Source organism: Triticum urartu, chromosome 1A, assembly GCF_056163025.1.
Source record: "Triticum urartu cultivar PI428250 chromosome 1A, HENAU_Tu73, whole genome shotgun sequence".
NCBI lineage: Eukaryota > Viridiplantae > Streptophyta > Magnoliopsida > Poales > Poaceae > Triticum > Triticum urartu.
This window is the reverse complement of record NC_141873.1, coordinates 302602584-302625797: the sequence shown is the minus strand read 5'-3', so window position 1 is coordinate 302625797 and position 23214 is coordinate 302602584. Positions and strand designations below refer to the sequence as shown.

Below are 23214 nucleotides of genomic sequence, written 5' to 3'. Positions count from 1 at the left end.
TAGATTGCCTTGAGAGGCTGCTTTGCGCTTCTGCTGCAAGGGCCGCGGTGTGCTCCTCTGTTCGAAGAGAGCGCTCTGTGTTTCCATTGACTGTAATAACTCCGCGAGGTCCTGTCATCTTGAGCTTGAGGTATGCATAATGTGGTACCGCATTGAATCTAGCAAATGCGGTTCGTCCGAGCAGCGCGTGATAACCACTGCGGAACGGGACTATATCGAAGATTAACTCTTCGCTTCGGAAGTTATCCGGGGATCCAAAGACCACTTCCAGTGTAATTGAGCCTGTGCAGTGGGCCTCTACGCCTGGAATGACGCCTTTAAAGGTCGTTTTTGTGGGTTTGATCCTTGAGGGGTGTATACCCATTTTGCACAATGTGTCCTGATAAAGCAGGTTCAGGCTGCTGCCGCCATCCATAAGGACTCGAGTGAGGTGAAATTCGTCGATGATTGGGTCTAGGACCAGTGCGGCGAATCCGCCATGACGGATACTAGTGAGGTGGTCCCTGCGATCAAAGGTGATCGGACAGGAGGACCAAGGGTTGAACTTTGGGGCGACTGGCTCCAACGCACATACGTCCCTGAGCGCACGCTTCCGCTCCCTCTTGGGGATGTGGGTTGCATATATCATGTTCACCGTCCGCACTTGCGGGGGAAACCTCTTCTGTCCTCCAGTGTGCGGATGCCGGGGTTCTTCCTCGTCATTGCTATGCGGCCCCTTGTCCTTGTTTTCGGCAATTAACTTGCCAGCCTGCTTGAACACCCAACAATCCCTGTTGGTGTGATTGGCTGGCTTGTCTGGGGTGCCGTGTATTTGACACGAGCGATCGAGTATACGGTCCAAGCTGGATGGACCCGGCGTACTTTGTTTGAATGGCTTTTTTCGTTGACCGGGTTTAGAGCCTTTGAATCCGGCATTGACTGCCGTATCCTCCGTACTTTCGCTGTTAATGCGGCGCTTATGCTTGTTGCGATGTGACCTGCTATTGTCGTCCTTGGTATCTGAGGTACCATGGTTCTTTGGTATGTTATTACTGCGAGCCAACCAGCTGTATTCTCCCGCACAAAAGCGGGTCATGAGCGTCATGAGAGCTGCCATAGATTTCGGCTTTTCCTGACCAAGGTGCCAGGCTAGCCACTCGTCTCGGATGTTGTGCTTGAAAGCCGCTAAGGCCTCCGCATCCGGACAGTCGACGATTTGATTTTTCTTTGTAAGGAACCGAGTCCAGAATTGCCTGGCCGACTCTTCTGGCTGCTGAATTATGTGGCTCAAGTCATCGGCGTCTGGTGGTCGCACATAAGTGCCCTGAAAGTTGTCGAGGAATGCGGCTTCCAGATCTTCCCAACGGCTAATGGAGTCCGCTGGCAAGCTATTAAGCCAATGCCGCGCTAGTCCTTTGAGTTTTAGTGGGAGGTACTTGATGGCATGTAAGTCATCACCGCGGGCCATGTGGATGTGGAGGAGGAAGTCCTCAATCCATACTGCGGGATCTGTTGTGCCGTCGTATGACTCAATTTTTACAGGTTTGAAACCTTCTGGGAATTGATGTTCCATTACTTCGTCTGTGAAGCATAAGGGGTGTGCGGCGCCTCTGTATTGGGCTATATCACGACGCAGCTCGAATGGGTCCTGCCCGCTGTGTTCGGCCCGGTCGGATTTGCTTTTACTGTATCCGGCGTGACGTTTAGCGTCTCGTAGAGAGGTGCACCCTCGTGATCCGTAGATCGATCTTGAATGCTTTGCTTTGTCCTCCAATATGTCTCGCAGGTCTGGCGTATCTCCCCATGCCTTTTTATTTGGATGGCGTTGGGGTGGAGGCGGAGCTTTTGGCTAGAATTTCTCTCTATCGCGGCCACGAGGTGGCCGATCAGCCGTGTCATACGCTTCTTCCTCCAGTCGGGGTAGTAACATGCGCCTTGGGTAACTCTTGGAGGGACGCTCGATTTTATATTACTCGACCGTGAGGACTTCAGTCCATTTGTCAGCTAGCAGATCTTGATCAGCTTGAAGCTGCTGCTGCTTTTTATTCAGGCTATTTGCCGTGGCCATAAGCCTGCGCTTGAAGCGCTCTTGTTCGACGGGATCCTCTGGTACGGCGAATTCATCGTCGCCGAGGCTTGCCTCGTCTTCGGAGGGGGGCATGTAATTGTCATCCTCCTCCTCTCCGCTAGCCGCTCTCTCAAGAGAGCTGGCTCCTTCATCCTCCTGCTCTAAATCTTGCTGGAGGGGATTGTTGTTGTCTTCGGCGCTATCTGGAGTGTTATTATCTCCTGTGCTGGTATCACCACTTTTGCTTTGGCGGGACTTAGGGCGGCGCCGCTGACGTCGGCGCTTGGGTTGCTTCTTGGAGGGTCATCCTCCGCTATCTCATCGCCATTGCCTTCATTGGGTGTATCCACCATGTATATGTCATACGACGAGGTGGCTTTCCAGTGCCCTATAGGTGCTGGTTCATGTTCTTCTCCTACATCGTTGTCCATACCGTCGATGTCTTCGGAGTCGAAGTCGAGCATGTTGGTTAAATCATCGACAGTGGCTACAAAGTGGGTGGTGGGTGGGCGTCGAATTTCTTCGTCGTCCGCATCCCAATCCTGTTGGCCATAATCCGGCCAGGGCTCTCCTGACAAAGAGAGAGACCTTAGTGAATTCAGAATGTCGCCGAAGGGCGAGTGCTGAAAGATATCCGCGCCGGTGAATTCCATGATCGGCGCCCAATCGGATTCGTTTGGCAGGGGCGCGGATGGTTCGGGGTCCGGAAGAGAGTCCGGCACCTTGGAGTCACGGGCTGCGCAGAGGATTATGCTGGTGTTTGGCTCGATCGCCGTCGAGACTGCAGCCCCTGAGGCGGTGTCTAGCCACCCGTCCTCGATTGGCGCAGCTGGCTCCGAGCTGAGGGTCGAAGCTGATGCGGGCGCGGCCTCTGGGGTACCGTCCGGTGGCAGAGCTAGGTCATACCCATTGCGACAGTGCGGCGCGCCCGGCTGTGGCTCGAATCCGTCGAAGATCAAGTCCCCACGGATGTTGGCTTTGTAATTCAAACTTCCAAATCTGACCTGATGGCCAGGGGCGTAGCTTTCAATCTGCTCCAGATGGCCAAGCGAATTAGCCCGCAGTGCAAAGCCGCCGACTACGAAGATCTGTCTGGGGAGAAAAGTCTCACCCTGGACCGCATCGCTATCGATGATAGTAGGAGCCATCAAGCCTAACGGTGACGACACAGAGGAATTCTCAATGAAAGCACCAATGTCGGTGTCAAAACCGGCGGATCTCGGGTAGGGGGTCCCGAACTGTGCGTCTAGGCCGGATGGTAACAGGAGGCAAGGGACACGAAGTTTTACCCAGGTTCGGGCCCTCTTGATGGAGGTAAAACCCTACGTCCTGCTTGATTAATATTGATGATATGGGTGTTACAAGAGTAGATCTACCACGAGATCAGAGAGACTAAACCCTAGAAGCTAGCCTACGGTATGATTGTATGTTGTGATTGTTGTTCTACGGACTAAAACCCTTCGGTTTATATAGACACCGGAGAGGGTTAGGGTTACACAAGGTCGGTTACAAAGGAGGAGATATCCATATACGTATTGCCTAGCTTGCCTTCCACGCCAAGTAGAGTCCCATCCGGATACGAGACGAAGTCTTCAATCTTGTATCTTCATAGTCTAACAGTTCGGCCAATGGAGACAGTCCAGCTGTCCGGAGACCCCCTAATCTAGGACTCCCTCACCCCGTGTCCTCTTCTCCTCCCGTGGTGGACGAGGTCTCGGCGGTGGAGGTCTTACCTTTGGGAGGGGGTTCGGGGCAGATGGCCTCGGAATCCTTTTCTCCCATTGCGTTGTCGGAGCTGCAGGTGGTGGCTTCGTCGTCGGGAGGGGCCCGGGGAAGGTGGCCTCGATGCCCTCTTCACCTGGGGCGCCTAAGGTGGCCGCCCCTCCTGTGCTGGGTGGGGAGTTCGGGCAGGTGGCCCATGCACTCCCCTCCCCCGGTGCGCTGCCATTTCCGTGATGTGGGGCGCGACCGACGTCTGCGGCGCTGGCGAGTGCCTCACCGCTTCCTGGTGTTACCGCTGGGTCGTCCATGGAGGCTGACCGGCGTCGCGTTTGGGGTGAGGCAGGAGGTCCCACCACGGGCAGGATCTCTCGGGAGGAGGTTATAGCGTTTGGAGGGATTCCAGATCCAGTTTCTGAGGGGCGATGGCTGAGTTGTCGTCTCCAGAATCATCCAGAGGTTGACGACATTCAGCAGCGATGCGCCATGAGGGTGGCCAAGCTTTGTGATGTTGGGGTCACTATTGGTATGTCAGTTAATACATCTAATTCCATTTTGCATTTTTCTAATAATGATATTATTAATAATGCAAACCAATTAGGAGTTTCACTAGGTAGTAATGATAGTGAAATTTCAAATTCTGTTAATGATCTCCTGGATTTAGAGGCTGAGCGGGCCTTAGAGATGATTCGTAACTTAGCAGCGGTTAAGCCCATGAGTGATTCCAACTTTGATGCTTTGGGGGTCAGGGTGCTCGATAATTTTGTGCGGATCTTATACCTCCCCTACCTGAGTCGGAGGAGGAGGATGATACATCTGAGCATGTCGTGGTTAGACCTTCTGAGACTGGTTGTGAGGACCGGCTGGAGAGTCAGAACATTCCTAAACGCAAATGGAAGCGGAAGGTTTACCCGGTGTCCGCAGGGCGTAGGAGTGCTAGGATCCGTACGGCAAAAAAATTCCATGATGAATTATGAAAGGAATCTTTTGGAATAGCAGAGGTCTGAAAGACTTGGCTAAAAGAAGGTTTCTTGCAGAGGCGTCTATTGAGCATAGGTTAGATTTTATCGCTTTGTCGGAAACTGGCAGAGATAATTTTGCGCCACAATTTCTGAATACTTTGTTGGGAGGTATTGATTTTGACTAGCACTGTCTGTCACTGAGAGGGAGATCGGGTGGGATCTTACTCGGAGTTAGATGCGATTCGCTCGAAGTTCGAAGTGTGGTAATGGGAGATTTTGTAGTTAAGTTTCGAGTGTGGTCGAAGGCAGATGGGTTCAATTGGGCTCTGGTGGCGGTATATGGTGCCGCACTGCCCGAACTCAAACCCGAGTTCTTGGCTGATCTGGTTAGGATTTGCAGCTCTGAGCAGCTTCCTATCCTGGTGGGGGTGATTTCAACATCATTAGAAGGCGTGAGGAGAAGAACAATGATAACTTTGATGACAGATGGTCATTCATGTTTAATACTATCATTGAAAGCTTGGATCTGAGAGAGATTGAGCTTTCGGGAAGAAAATTCACCTGGGCTAACGCATTGCCAAATCCGACGTTTGAAAAGTTGGATCAAGTGTTGGCTAGCGTCGAATGGGAACAGAAGTTTCCCTTTGTAACAGTTCAAGCTCTTTCCCATGGAATTTCTGACCACACACCTTTATTTCTGGACTCTGGTAAGGCCACCCACTTGGGAAACAAAAATTCGTTTTCGTTCGAGCTTGCTTGGTTTGAACGAGACGACTTCTTTGATCTCGTAGCCAGAGAGTGGGCTAAGGATGCAGGAGGTAGGACTACGCTTGAGCGCTGGTAGAATAAGATCAGGCACTTGAGAAGTTTCCTACGTGGGTGGGCTAAGCATCTTAGCGGGATTTATAAGGTTGAAAAGGAACGGCTCCTTTCCCTTATTCAGTCCTTAGATGTAAAAGCAGAAATCACAGTTCTGCCGGCCTCGGAGTTTCAGGCCAAGCTTGACGCGGAGATGAGGCTGAAAGAGCTTCTTCGTGAAGAGGAATTGAAGTGGGCGTTGCGGGCCAAGGTCCGACGAGTAGTCCAGGGGGACGCGAACACTCAATTCTTTCACATGATCGCTAATGGTAAACACAGAAAGAAGAGGATCTTTCAGCTTGAACAAGATGAAGGAATGATTTTAGGACAGTAGAACCTAAAATTATACATTACCGAGTATTACAAGCAGTTGTTTGGACCTCCAGAGGATAACTGTGTGTCTCTAGATGAGTCCAGGATTGAGGATGTTCCTCAACTAACTGCAGTGGAGAATGATATTTTGGCAGCTCCTTTTACTGTGAAAGAAGTGTTTGAGGCCATATCGCAGATGAAAAATAATAAGGCTCCCGGCCTGGATGGATTTCCGGCTGAATTCTATAAGAAGTGTTGGCATATTATTAAGGGGGGGTCTGTTGCCTTTGTTAAATGATCTATTCTCTGGACAGCTTCGGCTTTTTCAACTGAATTTTGGAACGATAACCCTGCTTCCTAAGAAAACAGTGTTGGGAAACGTAGTAATTTCAAAATTTTCCTACGCACACGCAAGATCATGGTGATGCATAGCAACGAGAGGGGAGAGTGTTGTCTACGTACCCTCATAGACCGAAGCGGAAGCGTTGACGCAATGTAGAGGAAGTAGTCGTACGTCTTCCCGGTCCAACCGATCCAAGCACCATTACTCCGGCACCTCCGAGTTCTTGGCACACGTTCAGCTCGATGACGCTCCCCGGGCTCCGATCCAGCAAAGCTTCGGGGAGGAGTTCCGTCAGCACGACGGCGTGGTGACGATCTTGATGTTCAACCGTCGCAGGGCTTCGCCTAAGCACCGCTACAATATGACCGAGGTGGAATATGGTGGAGGGGGCACCGCACACGGCTAAGGAACAATCACGAAGATCAACTTGTGTGTGCTAGGGTGCCCCCTTGCCCCCGTATATAAAGGAGCCAAGGGGAGGGGGCGGCCGGCCAAGGAGGGCGCGCCAAGGGGGAGTCCTACTTCCATCGGGAGTAGGACTCCCTTCTTTCCTAGTTGGAGAAGGAGAAGTGGGAAAGAGGAGGAAGAGGGAAAGGAAAGGGGGGGGCGCCGCCCCCCTCTCCTTGTCCTATTCGGACTAGGGAGGGGAGGGGCGCGCGGCCACCTCTTGCCTCCTTTCCTCTTCTCCCTTAGGGCCCATGTAGGCCCAATAACACCCGGGGGGTTCCGGTACTCCGGTAAAATCCCGATTTCACCCGGAACGATTCCGATATCCAAATATAGGCTTCCAATATATCGATCTTTATGTCTCGACCATTTCGAGACTCCTCGTCATGTCCATGATCACATCCGGGACTCCGAACAACCTTTGGTACATCAAAATACATAAACTCATAATGAAACTGTCATCGTAACGTTAAGCGTGCGGATCCTACGGTTCGAGAACAATGTAGACATGACCGAGACACGTCTCCGGTCAATAACCAATAGCGGAACCTGGATGCTCATATTGGTTCCTACATATTCTACGAAGACCTTTATCGGTCAGACCGCATAACAACATACATTATTCCCTTTGTCATCGGTATGTTACTTGCCCGAGATTCGATCGTCGGTATCTCAATACCTAGTTCAATCTCGTTACCGGCAAGTCTCTTTACTCATTCCGTAATACATCATCTCACAACTAACTCATTAGTTTCAATGCTTGCAAGGCTTATGTGATGTGCATTACTGAGAGGGCCCAGAGATACCTCTCCGACAAACGGAGTGACAAATCCTAATCTCGAAATACGCCAACCCAACATGTACCTTTGGAGACACCTGTAGAGCTCCTTTATAATCACCCAGTTACGTTGTGACGTTTGGTAGCACAAAAAGTGTTCCTCCGGCAAACGGGAGTTGCATAATCTCATAGGCATAGGAACATGTATAAGTCATGAAGAAGGCAATAGCAACATACTAAACGATCGGGTGCTAAGCTAATGGAATGGGTCATGTCAATCACATCATTCTCCTAATAATGTGATCCCGTTAATCAAATGACAACACATGTCTATGGTTAGGAAACATAACCATCTTTGATTAATGAGCTAGTCAAGTAGAGGCATACTAGTGACACTCTGTTTGTCTATGTATTCACACATGTATTATATTTCCGGTTAATACAATTCTAGCATGAATAATAAACATTTATCATGATATAAGGAAATAAATAATAACTTTATTATTGCCTCTAGGGTATATTTCCTTCAGCCTCCCACTTGCACTAGAGTCAATAATCTAGTTCACATCGCCATGTGATTCAACACTAATAGTTCACATCACCATGTGATTAACACCCATAGTTCACATTGTCATGTGACCTATACCCAAAGGGTTTACTAGAGTCAGTAATCTAGTTCACATCGTTTATGTGATTAACACCCAAAGAGTACTAAGGTGTGATCATGTTTTGCTTGTGAGATAATTTTAGTCAACGGGTCTGTCACATACAGATCCGTAAGTATTTTGCGAATTCTATGTATACAATGCTCTGCACGGAGCTACTCTAGCTAATTGCTCCCACTTTCAATATGTATCTAGATCGAGACTTAGAGTCATCCAGATCTGTGTCAAAACTTGCATCAACGTAACTTTTTATGACGAACCTTTTTGTCACCTCCATAATTGAGAAATATTTCCTTATTCCACTAAGGATAATTTTGACCGCTGTCCAGTGATCTACTCTTAGATCACTATTGTACTCCCTTGCTTAACACAGTGTAGGGTATACAATAGATCTGGTACACAGCATGGCATACTTTATAGAACCTATGGCTGAGGCATAGGGAATGACTTTCATTCTCTTTCTATCTTCTGCCGTGGTCGGGCTTTGAGTCTTACTCAATTTCACACCTTGTAACACAACCAAGAACTCTTTCTTTGACTGTTCCAATTTTTGAACTACTTCAAAATATTGTCAAGGTATGTACTCATTGAAAAAAACTTATCAAGCATCTTGATCTATCTCTATAGATCTTGATGCTTAATATGTAAGCAGCTTCACCGAGGTCTTTCTTTGAAAAACTTCTTTCAAAACACTCCTTTATGCTTTGCAGAATAATTCTACATTATTTCCGATCAACAATATGTCATTCACATATACTTATCAGAAATGTTGTAGTGCTCCCACTCACTTTCTTGTAAATACAGGCTTCACCGCAAGTCTGTATAAAACTATATGCTTTGATCATCTCATCAAAGCGCATATTCCAACTCCGAGATGCTTGCACCAGTCCATAGATGGATCGCTGGAGCTTGCACATTTTGTTAGCACCTTTAGGATTGACAAAACCTTCTGGTTGTATCATATACAACTCTTCTTTAATAAATCCATTAAGGAATGCAGTTTTGTTTATCCATTTGCCGGATTTCATAAAATGCGGCAATTGCTAACATGATTCGGACAGACTTGAGCATAGATACGAGTGAGAAACTCTCATCGTAGTCAACACCTTGAACTTGTCGAAAACCTTTTTGCGACAATTCTAGCTTTGTAGATAGTAACACTACTATCAGCCTCCGTCTTCCTCTTGAAGATCCATTTAATCTCAATGGCTCGCCGATCATTGGGCAAGTCAATCAAAGTCCATACTTTGTTTTCATACATGGATCTCATCTCAGATTTCATGGCCTCAAGCCATTTCGCGGAATCTGGGCTCATCATCGCTTCCTCATAGTTCGTAGGCTCGTCATGGTCAAGTAACATGACCTCCAGAACTGGATTACCGTACCACTCTGGTGTGGATCTCACTCTGGTTTTACCTACGAGGTTCGGTAGTAACTTGATCTGAAGTTACATGATCATAATCATTAGCTTCCTCACTAATCGGTCTAGTAGTCACAGGAACAGATTTCTGTGATGAACTACTTTCCAATAAGGGAGCAGGTACAGTTACCTCATCAAGTTCTACTTTCCTCCCACTCACTTCTTTCGAGAGAAATTCCTTCTCTAGAAAGGATCCATTCAAAGCAACGAATATCTTGCCTTCGGATCTGTGATAGAAGGTGTACCCAACATTTTCTTTTGGGTATCCTATGAAGACGCACTTCTCCGATTTGGTTTTGAGCTTATCAGGTTGAAACTTTTTCACATAAGCATTGCAACCTCAAACTTTAAGAAATGACAGCTTAGGTTTCTTGCCAAACCATAGTTCATACGGTGTCGTTTCAACGGATTTAGATGGTGCCCTATTTAACGTGAATGCAGCTGTCTCTAATGCATAACCCCAAAACGATAGTGGTAGATCGGTAAGAGACATCATAGGTCGCACCATATCTAATAAAGTACGGTTATGACGTTCGAACACACCATTACATTGTGGTGTTCCAGGTGGCGTGAGTAGTGAAACTATTTCACATTGTTTTTAACTGAAGGCCAAACTCGTAACTCAAATACTCTTCTCTACGATCAGATCGTAGAAACTTTATTTTCTTGTTACGATGATTTTTCACTTCACTCTGAAATTCTTTGAACTTTTCAAATGTTTCAGACTTATGTTTCATCAAGTAGATATACTCATATCTGCTCAAATCATCTGTGAATATCAGAAAATAATGATACCTGTCGCGAGCCTCAATATTCATCGGACCACATACATCAGTATGTATGATTTCCAACAAATCTGTTGCTCGCTCCATTGTTCCGAAGAACAGAGTCTTAGTCATCTTTCCCATGAGGCATGGTTCGCAAGCATCAACTGATTCATAATCAAGTGATTCCAAAAGCCCATCAGCATGGAGTTTCTTCATGCGCTTTACACCAATATGACCTAAACGGCAGTGCCACAAATAAGTTGCATATCATTATTAACTTTGCATCTTTTGGTTTCAATATTATGATTATGTGTATCACTATGATCGAGATCCAATGAACTATTTTCATTGGGTGTGTAACCATATAAGGTTTTATTCATGTAAACAGAACAACAATTTATTCTCTTACTTAAATGAATAACCGTATTACAATAAACATGATCAAATCATATTCATGCTCAACGCAAAAAACCAAATAACACTTATTTAGGTTCAACACTAATCCCGAAATTATAGGGAGTGTGCGATGATGATCATATCAATCTTGGAACCACTTCCAACACACATCGTCACTTCACCCTTAACTAGTCTCTATTTATTCTGCAACTCCCGTTTCGAGTTACTAATCTTAGCAACTGTACTAGTATCAAATCCTGAGGGGTTGCTATAAACACTAGTAAAGTACACATCAATAACATGTATATCAAATATACTTATGTTCACTTTGCCATCCTTCTTATCCGCCAATCACTTGGGGTAGTTCCGCTTCCAGTGACCAGTCCCTTTGCAGTAGAAGCACTTAGTCTCAGGCTTAGGGCCATACTTGGGCTTCTTCACTTGAGCAGTAACTTGCTTGCTGTTCTTCTTGAAGTTCCCCTTCTTCCCTCTGCCCTTTTCTTGAAACTAGTGGTCTTGTCTACCATCAACACTTGATGTTTTTCTCGATTTCTACCTTCGTCAATTTCAGCATTACGAAGAGCTTGGGAATCGTTTCCATTATCCCTTGCATATTATAGTTCATCACGAAGTTCTACTAACTTGGTGATGGTGACTAGAGAATTCTGTCAATCACTATTTTATCTGAAAGATTAACTCCCACTTGATTCAAGCGATTGTAGTACCCAGACAATCTGAGCACATGCTCACTGCTTGAGCGATTCTCCTCCATCTTTTAGCTATAGAACTTGTTGGAGACTTCATATCTCTCAACTCGGGTATTTGCTTGAAATATTAACTTCAACTCCTGGAACATCTCATATGGTCCATGACGTTCAAAACGTCTTTGAAGTCCCGATTCTAAGCCGTTAAGCATGGTGCACTAAACTATCAAGTAGTCATCATATTGAGCTAGCCAAACGTTCATAATGTCTGCATCTGCTCCTGCAATAGGTCTGTCACCTAGCGGTGCATCAAGGACATAATTCTTCTGTGCAGCAATGAGGATAAACCTCAGATCACGGATCCAATCCGCACCATTGCTACTAACATCTTTCAACACAATTTTCTCTAGGAACATATCAAAATAAACACAGGGAAGCAACAACGTGAGCTATTGATCTACAACATGATTTGCAAAATACTACCAGGACTAAGTTCATGATAAATTTAAGTTCAATTTAATCATATTACTTAAGAACTCCCACTTAGATAGACATCCCTCTAATCCTCTAAGTGATCACGTGATCCAAATCAACTAAACCATGTCCGATCATTACGTGAAATGGAGTAGTTTTCAATGGTGAACATCGCTATGTTGATCATATCTACTATATGATTCACGCTCGACCTTTCGGTCTCAGTGTTCCGAGGCCATATCTGCATATGCTAGGCTCGTCAAGTTTAACCTGAGTACTCTGCGTGTGCAAAACTGGCTTGCACCCGTTGTAGATGGACGTAGAGCTTATCACACCCGATCATCACGTGGTGTCTGGGCACGACGAACTTTGGCAACGGTGCATACTCAGGGAGAACACTTTTTATCTTGAAATTTAGTGAGAGATCATCTTATAATGCTACCGTCAATCAAAGCAAGATAAGATGCACAAAAGATAAACATCACATGTAATCAATATAAGTGATATGATATGGCCATCATCATCTTGTGCTTGTGATCTCCATCTCCGAAGCACCGTCATGATCACCATCGTCACCGGCGCGACACCTTGATCTCCATCGTAGCATCGTTGTCGTCTCGCCAATCTTATGCTTCTACGACTATCGCTACCGCTTAGTGATAAAGTAAAGCATTACAGGGCGATTGCATTGCATACAATAAAGCGACAACCATATGGCTCCTGCCAGTTGCCGATAACTTGGTTACAAAACATGATCATCTCATACAATAAAATTTAGCATCATGCCTTGACCATATCACATCACAACATGCCCTGCAAAAACAAGTTAGACATCCTCTACTTTGTTTGTTGCAAGTTTTACGTGGCTGCTACGGGCTTAAGCAAGAACCAATCATACCTACACATCAAAAACACAACGATAGTTTGTCAAGTTGGTGTTGTTTTAACCTTCGCAAGGACCGGGTGTAGCCACGCTCGGTTCAACTAAAGTTGGAGAAATTGACACCCGCCAGCCACCTGTGTGCAAAGCACGGCGGTAGAACCGGTCTCGCGTAAGCGTACGCATAATGTCGGTCCGGGCCGCTTCATCCAACAATACCGCCGAACCAAAGTATGACATGCTGGTAAGCAGTATGACTTATATCGCCCACAACTCACTTGTGTTCTACTCGTGCATATAACATCAAACCATAAAACCTAGGCTCGGATGCCACTGTTGGGAAACGTAGTAATTTCAAAATTTTCCTACGCACACGCAAGATCATGGTGATGCATAGCAACGAGAGGGGAGAGTGTTGTCTACGTACCCTCATAGACCGAAGCGGAAGCGTTGACGCAACGTAGAGGAAGTAGTCGTACATCTTCCCGGTCCAACCGATCCAAGCACCGTTACTCCGGCACCTCCGAGTTCTTGGCACACGTTCAGCTCGATGACGCTCCCCGGGCTCCGATCCAGCAAAGCTTCGGGGAGGAGTTCCATCAGCACGACGGCGTGGTGACGATCTTGATGTTCAACCGTCGCAGGGCTTCGCCTAAGCACCGCTACAATATGACCGAGGTGGAATATGGTGGAGGGGGGCACCGCACACGGCTAAGGAACGATCACGAAGATCAACTTGTGTGTGCTAGGGTGCCCCCTTGCCCCCGTATATAAAGGAGCCAAGGGGAGGGGGCGGCCGGCCAAGGAGGGCGCGCCAAGGGGGAGTCCTACTTCCATCAGGAGTAGGACTCCCTTCTTTCCTAGTTGGAGAAGGAGAAGTGGGAAAGAGGAGGAAGAGGGAAAGGAAAGGGGGGGTGCCGCCCCCCTCTCCTTGTCCTATTCGGACTAGGGAGGGGAGGGGCGCGCGGCCACCTCTTGCCTCCTTTCCTCTTCTCCCTTAGGGCCCATGTAGGCCCAATAACCCCCGGGGGGTTCCGGTAACCCCCCGGTACTCCGGTAAAATCCCGATTTCACCCGGAATGATTCCGATATCCAAATATAGGCTTCCAATATATCGATCTTTATGTCTCGACCATTTCGAGACTCCTCGTCATGTCCATGATCACATCCGGGACTCCGAACAACCTTTGTTACATCAAAATACATAAACTCATAATGAAACTGTCATCATAACGTTAAGCGTGCGGACCCTACGGTTCGAGAACAATGTAGACATGACCGAGACACGTCTCCGGTCCATAACCAATAGCGGAACCTGGATGCTCATATTGGTTCCTACATATTCTACGAAGATCTTTATCGGTCAGACCGCATAACAACATACGTCATTCCCTTTGTCATCGGTATGTTACTTGCCCGAGATTCGATCGTCGGTATCTCAATACCTAGTTCAATCTCGTTACCGGCAAGTCTCTTTACTCGTTCCGTAATACATCATCTCACAACTAACTCATTAGTTGCAATGCTTGCAAGGCTTATGTGATGTGCATTACCGAGAGGGCCCAGAGATACCTCTCCGACAAACGGAGTGACAAATCCTAATCTCGAAATACGCCAACCCAACATGTACCTTTGGAGACACCTGTAGAGCTCCTTTATAATCACCCAGTTACGTTGTGACGTTTGGTAGCACACAAAGTGTTCCTCCGGCAAACGGGAGTTGCATAATCTCATAGTCATAGGAACATGTATAAGTCATGAAGAAAGCAATAGCAACATACTAAACGATCGGGTGCTAAGCTAATGGAATGGGTCATGTCAATCACATCATTCTCCTAATAATGTGATCCCGTTAATCAAATGAAAACACATGTCTATGGTTAGGAAACATAACCATCTTTGATTAATGAGCTAGTCAAGTAGAGGCATACTAGTGACACTCTGTTTGTCTATGTATTCACACATGTATTATGTTTCCGGTTAATACAATTCTAGCATGAATAATAAACATTTATCATGATATAAGGAAATAAATAATAACTTTATTATTGCCTCTAGGGCATATTTCCTTCAAACAGAGGCTGTGAGAATTGAGCAATTCAGGCCCATCTGTCTTCTTAATGTTAGTTTCAAAAAATTTACCAAGGTCGGGACTAATAGGCTCACACAGATTGCGCATGCTGTGGTGCAACCTACCCAAACTGCTTTCATGCCAGACAGGAATATCCTCGAAGGGGTTGTGGCCCTTCATGAAACGCTCCATGAGATTCACACGAAAAACTAGATGGAGTTGTTTTTAAGGTGGATTTCGAGAAAGCGTATGATAAAGTCAAATGGCCTTTCCTTCAACAGGCCTTACGCATGAAGGGTTTTGATGAAGCTTGGCGACGCCAGCTAGAATCTTTCACGCAAAAAGGGAGTGTTGGAATTAAAGTGAATGACGACATAGGTCATTATTTCCAGACACACAAGGGCCTGAGACAAGGTGGTCCAATGTCTCCTATTCTGTTCAACATTGTGGTTGACATGTTGGCAATTCTGATAGGAAGTGCAAAGGAGGCCGGTCAGGTGGGTGGCTTGGTGCCTCATCTAGTTGATGGTGGTGTGTCCATCCTGCAGTACGCTGATGATACAATCATCTTTATGGAGCACGACTTGGCAAAAGCAAGAAATATGAAGCTGGTGTTATGCTTATTTGAACAATTGACCAGATTGAAGATCAATTTTCATAAAAGCGAGTTGTTCTGCTTTGGTAGAGCCAATGAGGAACAAGAGGCCTATAGGCAATTGTTTGGATGCGAATTGGGGGCATTACCTTTCACGTACTTAGGTATACCCATTCACCATCGTAAGCTGACAAACAGAGAATGGAAGTGCATCGAGGATCGGTTTGAGAAGAAACTGAGTTTCTGGAAGGGCAAACTCATGTCATATGGAGGCCGACTGATTCTTATTAATTCGGTGCTCACGAGTATGCCTATGTTTCTCTTATCTTTCTTCGAAGTCCCAGTTGGTGTTAGGAAAAGGCTGGACTTCTATCGATCCCGGTTCTTCAAGCAGAGTGATGAACTAAAGAGAAAATACTGACTCGCCAAATGGGATATCATCTGTCGACCAAAGGACCAGGGGGGCCTTGGTATCGAGAATCTTGAAGTCAAGAACAGATGTCTTCTCAGTAAGTGGCTGTATAAACTATCAGATGAGACTGAGGCCACGTGGGCGCAGATTCTTCGTAGTAAGTATCTGTAGTCCAAGACGTTGTCCCAGGCGACAGTGAGACCGACGGACTCGCCGTTTTGGAAGGGGCTTATGAGAGTCAAAGCTATCTTCTTTAATAGGACAAAGTTTATAGTCGGTAATGGAAACACCACTCGCTTCTGGGAGGATACCTGGCTTGGTGAAATGCCGTTGGCGCTTCAGTATCCGTCCCTGTATCGTATTGTTCAACGTCGTGATGCTCTTGTTGCAACGATTATGCAGTCCATTCCCCTCAATATTCAGTTTAGGAGGGCGCTTGTTGGTGACCGGTGGGAAGCATGGCTTCATTTGATGAGTAGACTGATGGAGGTTCAGCTATCTCATCAGCCTGATCAGTTGCGTTGGAAGCTCACTAGTTCTGGAGAGTTCACAGTTAAGTCGATGTATATCGATGTCATTAACTCTAGTGTCATTCCTAGTTCCAAAGAGGTTTGGAAAGTCAAAGTTCCTTTGAAAATTAAAGTGTTTATGTGGTTTGTACATAAACAAGTCATTTTAACAAAGGATAGTTTGGTTAAGCGCAACTAGACAGGATCTACTAGGTGTAGTTTTTGTGATCGGGACGAAACTATCAAGCACCTCTTTTTTGACTGCCCGTTGGCAAGAGTTTTGTGGCACACGGTGCATATTGCCTTTAACATTACTCTTCTGAATTCGGTCAGTATGTTATTTGGAACGTGGCTTGTTGGGATAGAGTCCGAAACAGCTAGACACATTCGTGTAGGAGTATGTGCTTTGTTGTGGGCAATTTAGAATTGCAGAAATGATTTGGCTTTTAACAGAACAACAAATATTCATTTTTTGCAGGTTTTATTCCGAACTACTGCGTTGATCCGTATATGGTCGTTACTCACTCCGACGGAGGCCAGGGAGCGTTTGGTTACTGGATCTGTCCGGTGGGAGATGGTAGCGCGGGATATCTTCAACCGGTTTGGATGGCGGTCATGTAATAGGATAGGCAATTAGTTTACCTATCTTTGTTGTGCCAGCCAGTTGTGGCTTTTGGGCCTTTTGTTTCTTGGCGTTGTGGCTCTTTGTGAGCTTGCCGTTATTTTGTTTTCAGACTTTAAGACCTTGTTGAACTTCTTTATTTATATATAAATGTGGTCGTATGCATCGTTCTGATGCAGAGACCGGGGAGTCCCCCATTTTCGAAAAAAAGAGAATTGTTGATCTTGCGACATTGTTTATTCACTATTAGGTTTGTAAATATATTACACAATTAGGAACTCTCTCGGCAAAACTTATTGGGACCTACAGATAAATTTCGCTTGAATTTTCCATTTTTAAAAAAAGGGATCTATGTGAGTGGTTTATGGGTACCGAACACTATTCAAGATTCAACACTGACAAACTTTCAAGATATGTGTTTATCTTCCTCTGCCAGTCTTTTCCCATCGATAACTCTATGTGGCTGTTTCAGAGTGACATCATGAAGAGGATTAAAAAGTCTCCTTGAAGATGATCATTGAGTTCCTAAAAATGTGACTAGAAATATTGTGTACTAGGAAATCATCTATGCACTCTAGCAGTTGTTCTGGGATGCAGCCAGAGCCGTTTCTCACTTTGCCTGAAGCTGAGCTTCATTAATTAATTGCACCTTTTTTTTCTTTGCAGGAAAGAATATTGAACATCACTGTTCTTCTAATGACATGACTAACCTATTTCAGCTCTTTGTAGTTATCTAAAACCTGTGTTTGCATTTTGCCTTTTCATGGTGTGTTTATCTCTGTCCCATATTTCAGTTCTTTGCAGTTATCTGAAGCCGATATTTGTATTTGCAGACTAACCTATGTGGCTTTTGCCAGAATATGTTCTACTCCCTCTGTTCCTAAATATAAGTCTTTTTAAACATTTCAAATGGAATACAACATACGGATGTGTGTAGACATATTTTAGAATATAAATTCACTCATTTTGCTTCGTATGTAGTCACTAGCTAAAATCTCTAAAAAGACTTACATTTAGGAATGGAGGAAGTATCAGATATTCTACCGGAACCTGAATGAATGAGTAGTATTGCAATGGCACAGTCACTTTCGCAAAGATGGCCTGTTCTTCCATTAACATTACTACAGCTGCTGCCATTTTTCACTTGATCTTTCAAATAAGAATAACGACCGAATGAACGATAACTAATCTAACAATGGGCACTTACACATGTGGCGTGGCACCGCACTTTGCCTACTAGTTCAGTTTATGCGTACACAAACTATATCTAAAAGTATTAAAACATAGGCTGCAAACCTTAATTATATGGTGTGGTTGGACATAATAGTCACCATGAAGCACTGCCACTGGACGGAGGGCAGATGAAACACCTTCGCTCTCAAAATAAATTATAGACGCAAACTGCTTTACATGGAACCATATGACTATATGATTCATCAACTGGGAACATCCATGATGCACAAAAACTAAGCGAGAGATAACATGGTTCAGCTGAACCAAACATCTATGTAGCGAAACAAGCTAACCAACATAGTTGCATCATCCATGCATATAGAAGTACTTCCGATGACATAATCTGTTCGATACATATATCTAGACATATATGCGCGAAATCATCTCACGTCTCAAATCCAGCTCATTACTACTGAATCACCCCACAAGTTTTTAGTAGTGCTACCACAACATTATCTCAAATAGAAGTAAACATCTCTCCATCAGGCCATGAGGTAAACATCTAACCATCATTGGATGAACCAACGATAGTGAGATCCGCCTTCACAATGCAGCTCGATCCCACAACATAGCCTCCCGACGGGTCCTTGAGTTTCATGAGTCCAAGGAAATCAGCCCATCCCCAGCCGTGTCCACCAGTAAACACCAAGAGACCTGCGATCACCATAAAAGTAAGATGAACTGTAATCATCATGAAGTTACAGATACTAGCTGCTAGCACTGATACTTGCTAAGGAGAGCTGAACCTGAAGTTGCAGTCAAGCGTTTCCCATTCTTTTGGTCCAGGATGGACAGGGTCATTACAACCACCTTCTTGGACTCGAGATGGAGCTCATCCGATGCATCCAGGAATAAGTACAAGCTGAGGCAATCAGTGCTGTACTTGTCACCACGTGGATAGATGCGGATGTACCTGTGAAGAAAATGAGAACTGTAACTTCAAAAATAATTTGGTACCCAGGAAAATGTATTTGAAGAATGTGGTTAGTTACTGAAATCATAAAGTTGTGGCTGAGCTTGGCTGTAGGCAGGTTAACTTTGGACAGGACATGGTGGCATTACAATTGTACAAAAAAATCTAAACAAAACATCACTAGTTCACTACAGTACAAGATAATGGAGTACAATGTTGCACAAAAACAATCTGAGAAAATAATCGATGGTATGTGGCACATACAAGAATGGGTGGTACCAAATATATACATGAAAATGAAATTTCTAGCTTTTATTCAACATATATTTTAGTACTACATTGGTTTCAGAATTTTTGGTGCAGCATGATTCCAAAAACCTGTTTCTCCTAAAACTGGAATGCGCTACGCATATCTGTAAATATACTAACAGTTCTTTGGTTGTATCAAGCTAAAATGTCCAGTTATAATATCTGAAGGACCTCGCCTTGCACAAAGATCTGGTCATTACTAATGTCCGTTGTCATAAATAAAAGAGTAAAAAAGAAGTTTGTACAGTGACCAGGTATGGTAAGCTAAGGATACGTATAAGCTAAAATGTTGGGTAACACATGCATACCATTTATATAAATCATTTGTGATGTAACTGTCTAACTGGTAACAGGTGCATACCATTTATGCCCGCCAACTTCAAATGTAGGAGAACGGACAAAGTGATCCAAGTCCAGTTCAAGGAAATTGTTCATGTTCCAAGTGTATGTCCCTTTGACGAACCCCTTCTTCTGAACAAAGAGGTTCTGAACTGTGGTATCCTTCTTCTGAACCACAACAGCCTTCTTTTCAGGAGAAGAGACATCAATTTTTAATATCTCCACACCAAACACACAACTATCATCAACTAGAAAAGCAGATGATTTCAGTAGCTCCTGAAGAGGAATCAAGCATTGCTCCTTCGAGTAGGTATTCTTGAAATGGAAGTTGTAGGTATCTGCGGTTAGTTAAAGGTTAGAATATTAGAGAATGAAGAACTTGTATGCAAGACGCAAATATACCAAATAATACTAACCAACCTTCACCCTATATAGCTAAGAAAGCAAGGTAGTGAATTACATCCGAATAATGATAATCAAATTTAAAGAGAAACATGTGTATGCCATCTGAAACATAATAGTCCCAACTGTGAAACTTGTAATGTCTACAGAGAAACTTGTAATGTCTCAAGTGAGAAACATGTCTATGCCATCTGAACCTTCCAAATTCCTGAAGGTCTACAGAGAAACTTGACAGCAAAGAAAATACAAAGCAACTTGTTAACGGTAAAACACAACCATATTTCGATATTTCGATATTTACAGATGTTGACTTGTAATGATGGAATCATGGTATTTAATTCTCAAACTTATGACACACAGAGGACTATGGATTCGTAGCTGTAATATGATGGATGTGCTTGAAAAAACACAACCATGAGACTACCTTTGCATCCGCAGTACATTCCTTTTGTATGGTTGTATATTGACAACTCAAAAACCACATGCACCGTGTGACCTGGCACCATATTTGCTTGGGATATCTTCAGACAAAGAGCAACATATGGCGTTTCAGAACCAATTTCCTTATGCATTGGACTCACTTGCAGGTACCTGGTGAATGAAATCATGCAAGAAACCAAAGTCAGTCTAGCATTCATAATAGAAGTAGGAATGAAGTCTAATTTCTTCACTTCATGCACCATATCAAGTTTTAGCCTGTGACTGTTTGTTTATGAGACTGTGATTGCTAATTTGATTACATCAATGATCGATCAAAACAGTAAATGGCATCCTAAATCAATGTGTATATGGATAACATATAATTACCTTTTCTACTAAAACAAGCCAGGTGGTATTTTTACAGCTAATACATGAATATTGTAGAGTTTCTCCTGCAATTATGGTGCATACCAGTTATACCCAGAGCAGTGAAAAGCGTCAGATTTTGCTGACTTAGCTCCTGTCTCAAGCAGCGATGAGAAGTCATTAATCCTCCATTCTAAATCAGGAACATGGGTCTTTCCAAAGTCCTGCATCCTCCATTCTGAATCCGGAACGACATGGGCCTTTCCTAGGCGTGCACGAGCTGATATTTGCACAAATGCAATAACTCAAAATTAGAAAACAAAGAGAGAACATGCTATGAGAAAAGTCATGTGCATGTTGCAGTTCCAAGTGAACAGAGTACAATATCAACAACCCTAAGAATGAACAACAGCACATAAGTTTTTCATGTCCTGATTAAATGAATCAAATCTTGAACGCATATAGTTATTCATGTCGCCAATCAGGTACTTTCTTATAGTATGTCATTAGCTTGTACTACCGCTTCTAATCAACAAGACATCAAGACCAGCACTCAAACAACTTTGTGTTTCTAGATAAGGAGAGTGATATACTCAACATACTAGCTAGCCATCTTCAAGTAAGAGCTAGGATTTCATATTCCTGCCTTGACTTTTGCCAAGGATTTAATGCTGTAAATTACATCTAACTTTAATAACAGCTTAAAAAGACAGAGTCCAAGCATCTAACTTTTATTTGGTTTTTAAAAAACAGAGGCCCAACATCTAACTTTTATTTTTTGGTTTATTAAAGACAAAGTCGAAACATCACGATTGGCTAGGCATACATACATGAACTCTTGCAGTTGCCCATAGATCTGCCCCTTCCTCTTCAATCCTCCTCTGCAAGTGAGATTAAATCATCAGGTAGAGCCAATCTCAGGTAAAGGTAGCACATCATCATATAGACTACTGGTACTAAGAACCACGGTAGACCAAAAAATTAATTATCATGCCATACTGTTGGGTCAAGAACATACTACAGAATCTTGAGAGGCAGAGCCAATCTTGGTGAAAAATGATGACCATGGCATGTAAAAATCATTACCCGCCAAAATAAAGGAGAGAACGAGAAGTAGAAGTCTCTATACACGAACAGATCGACTATTAAAAACCTACGCGCTTTACCCCTCGATCGATTACGAAAAGAAGGCCAAGAACTTGCATCCCAAAACCCTGAATCCCTGTTTTGGGAAAAATAATACTGGAAGTCTGAAAAAACATCAACTCCAGAAGAAAAAGTGAAAAATAATACTGGAAGTCTGAAAAATCCAAAAGGTCTGGATGCCAAGCGCGCGATCCGCCGTAAAGAGACGAGATTTGCGACTTCCATGAAGAACCCTGAATCCTGTTTCGTGAAAAGAAAAAGAAAAACCGGAAACCCTCAACTCCAGAAGAAAAAGTGAAGAGACGGGATGCGATAATCCGCGCTAAAGACACGGGATTAGCGACTTCCATGAAGAAGCCAAGGAAGAGAGAGACCTGGAAACCCTGAATCCCTGTTTCGTGAAAAGAAAAAAAGAACTGGAAGTCTGAAAAACCCTCAACTCCAGAAGAAAAAGTGAAGAACAGCGTAGGATGCGATAATCCGCGGTAAAGAGACGGGATTTGCGGCTTCCATGAAGAACCCTGAATCATGTTTCGTGAAAAGAAAAGAAAAACTCTGGAAACCCTCAACTCCAGAAGAAGTGAAGAACAGCAGTATGCGATAATCCGCGGTAAAGAGACGGGATTAGCGACTGCCATGAAGAAGCGGAGGAAGAGAGAGACCTGGATTTGGGGGCGGACTGAGAGTACCTCACAATGGCTTCCTCGGCGTTCGTCGGGGTCCCGGAGCCGGAGGTGCGAGGCAGGGGAGTGGGGTTTTAATGGAAGTGTAGAAGGGGCTGGTGGCCTCTCCACGCAACAAAGATACGAGTCACAAAGAGGAACAGCGCTTGCCCCTCACTTTCCTCTCCTCTGTCTCGGCCCGTCCGTCCGTCGCTCCATTTTCCTTCCCGTCTCTTTTCTTTCTTCTCAGCTGCCATTTTACCATTTTGGTGCAAGGTTCCTTTTCCTTGCATTAAAGCTGACTGGCGCGTTCACCATTTTTACTTCTGGGCGACGGTCACAGGTCACACAGAGCAGCGAGAGCACTTGGCCGCCACTTTTCTATCCTCTGTCCCTCCTGCGTCCGTCTCTCCGTTTCTTTTCTCCCTTATCCCTTATTAAAA

The 23214-nt window shown here is 44.6% G+C and overlaps 1 protein-coding gene across 2 annotated transcripts; it reads right to left on the bottom strand.

Moving 5' to 3' along the window:
• Positions 1-18459: 18459 nt before the first annotated feature.
• Positions 18460-22988, bottom strand: LOC125508029 (uncharacterized). 2 transcript variants are annotated; one of them, XM_048672576.2, is made up of 7 exons: positions 22799-22988; positions 21794-21844; positions 21069-21243; positions 20602-20768; positions 19798-20113; positions 18961-19127; positions 18460-18868 (listed from the first exon to the last, which is right to left on the bottom strand). In XM_048672576.2, exons 2-7 carry the CDS (start codon positions 21813-21815, stop codon positions 18717-18719), a joined length of 999 nt encoding a protein of 332 aa, XP_048528533.1. In that variant the 5' UTR covers positions 21816-21844; positions 22799-22988; the 3' UTR covers positions 18460-18716. The 2 variants fall into 2 exon arrangements, with proteins under 2 accessions (XP_048528533.1, XP_048528541.1); XM_048672584.2 differs by having other exon boundaries at positions 22772-22971.
• Positions 22989-23214: the final 226 nt, after the last annotated feature.

Bases quoted from the DNA above. Each gene is read 5' to 3' on its own strand.
- LOC125508029 (XM_048672576.2), bottom strand. From the start codon at position 21,815: ATGGGCAACTGCAAGAGTTCAT. The intron at 20,769-21,068 runs GTATGCACCATA...TTCATTCACCAG, and splicing joins CACTGCTCTGGGTATAACTG to GTACCTGCAAGTGAGTCCAA. The intron at 19,128-19,797 runs GTATGCACCTGT...TTTTCTTCACAG, and splicing joins GAAGTTGGCGGGCATAAATG to GTACATCCGCATCTATCCAC.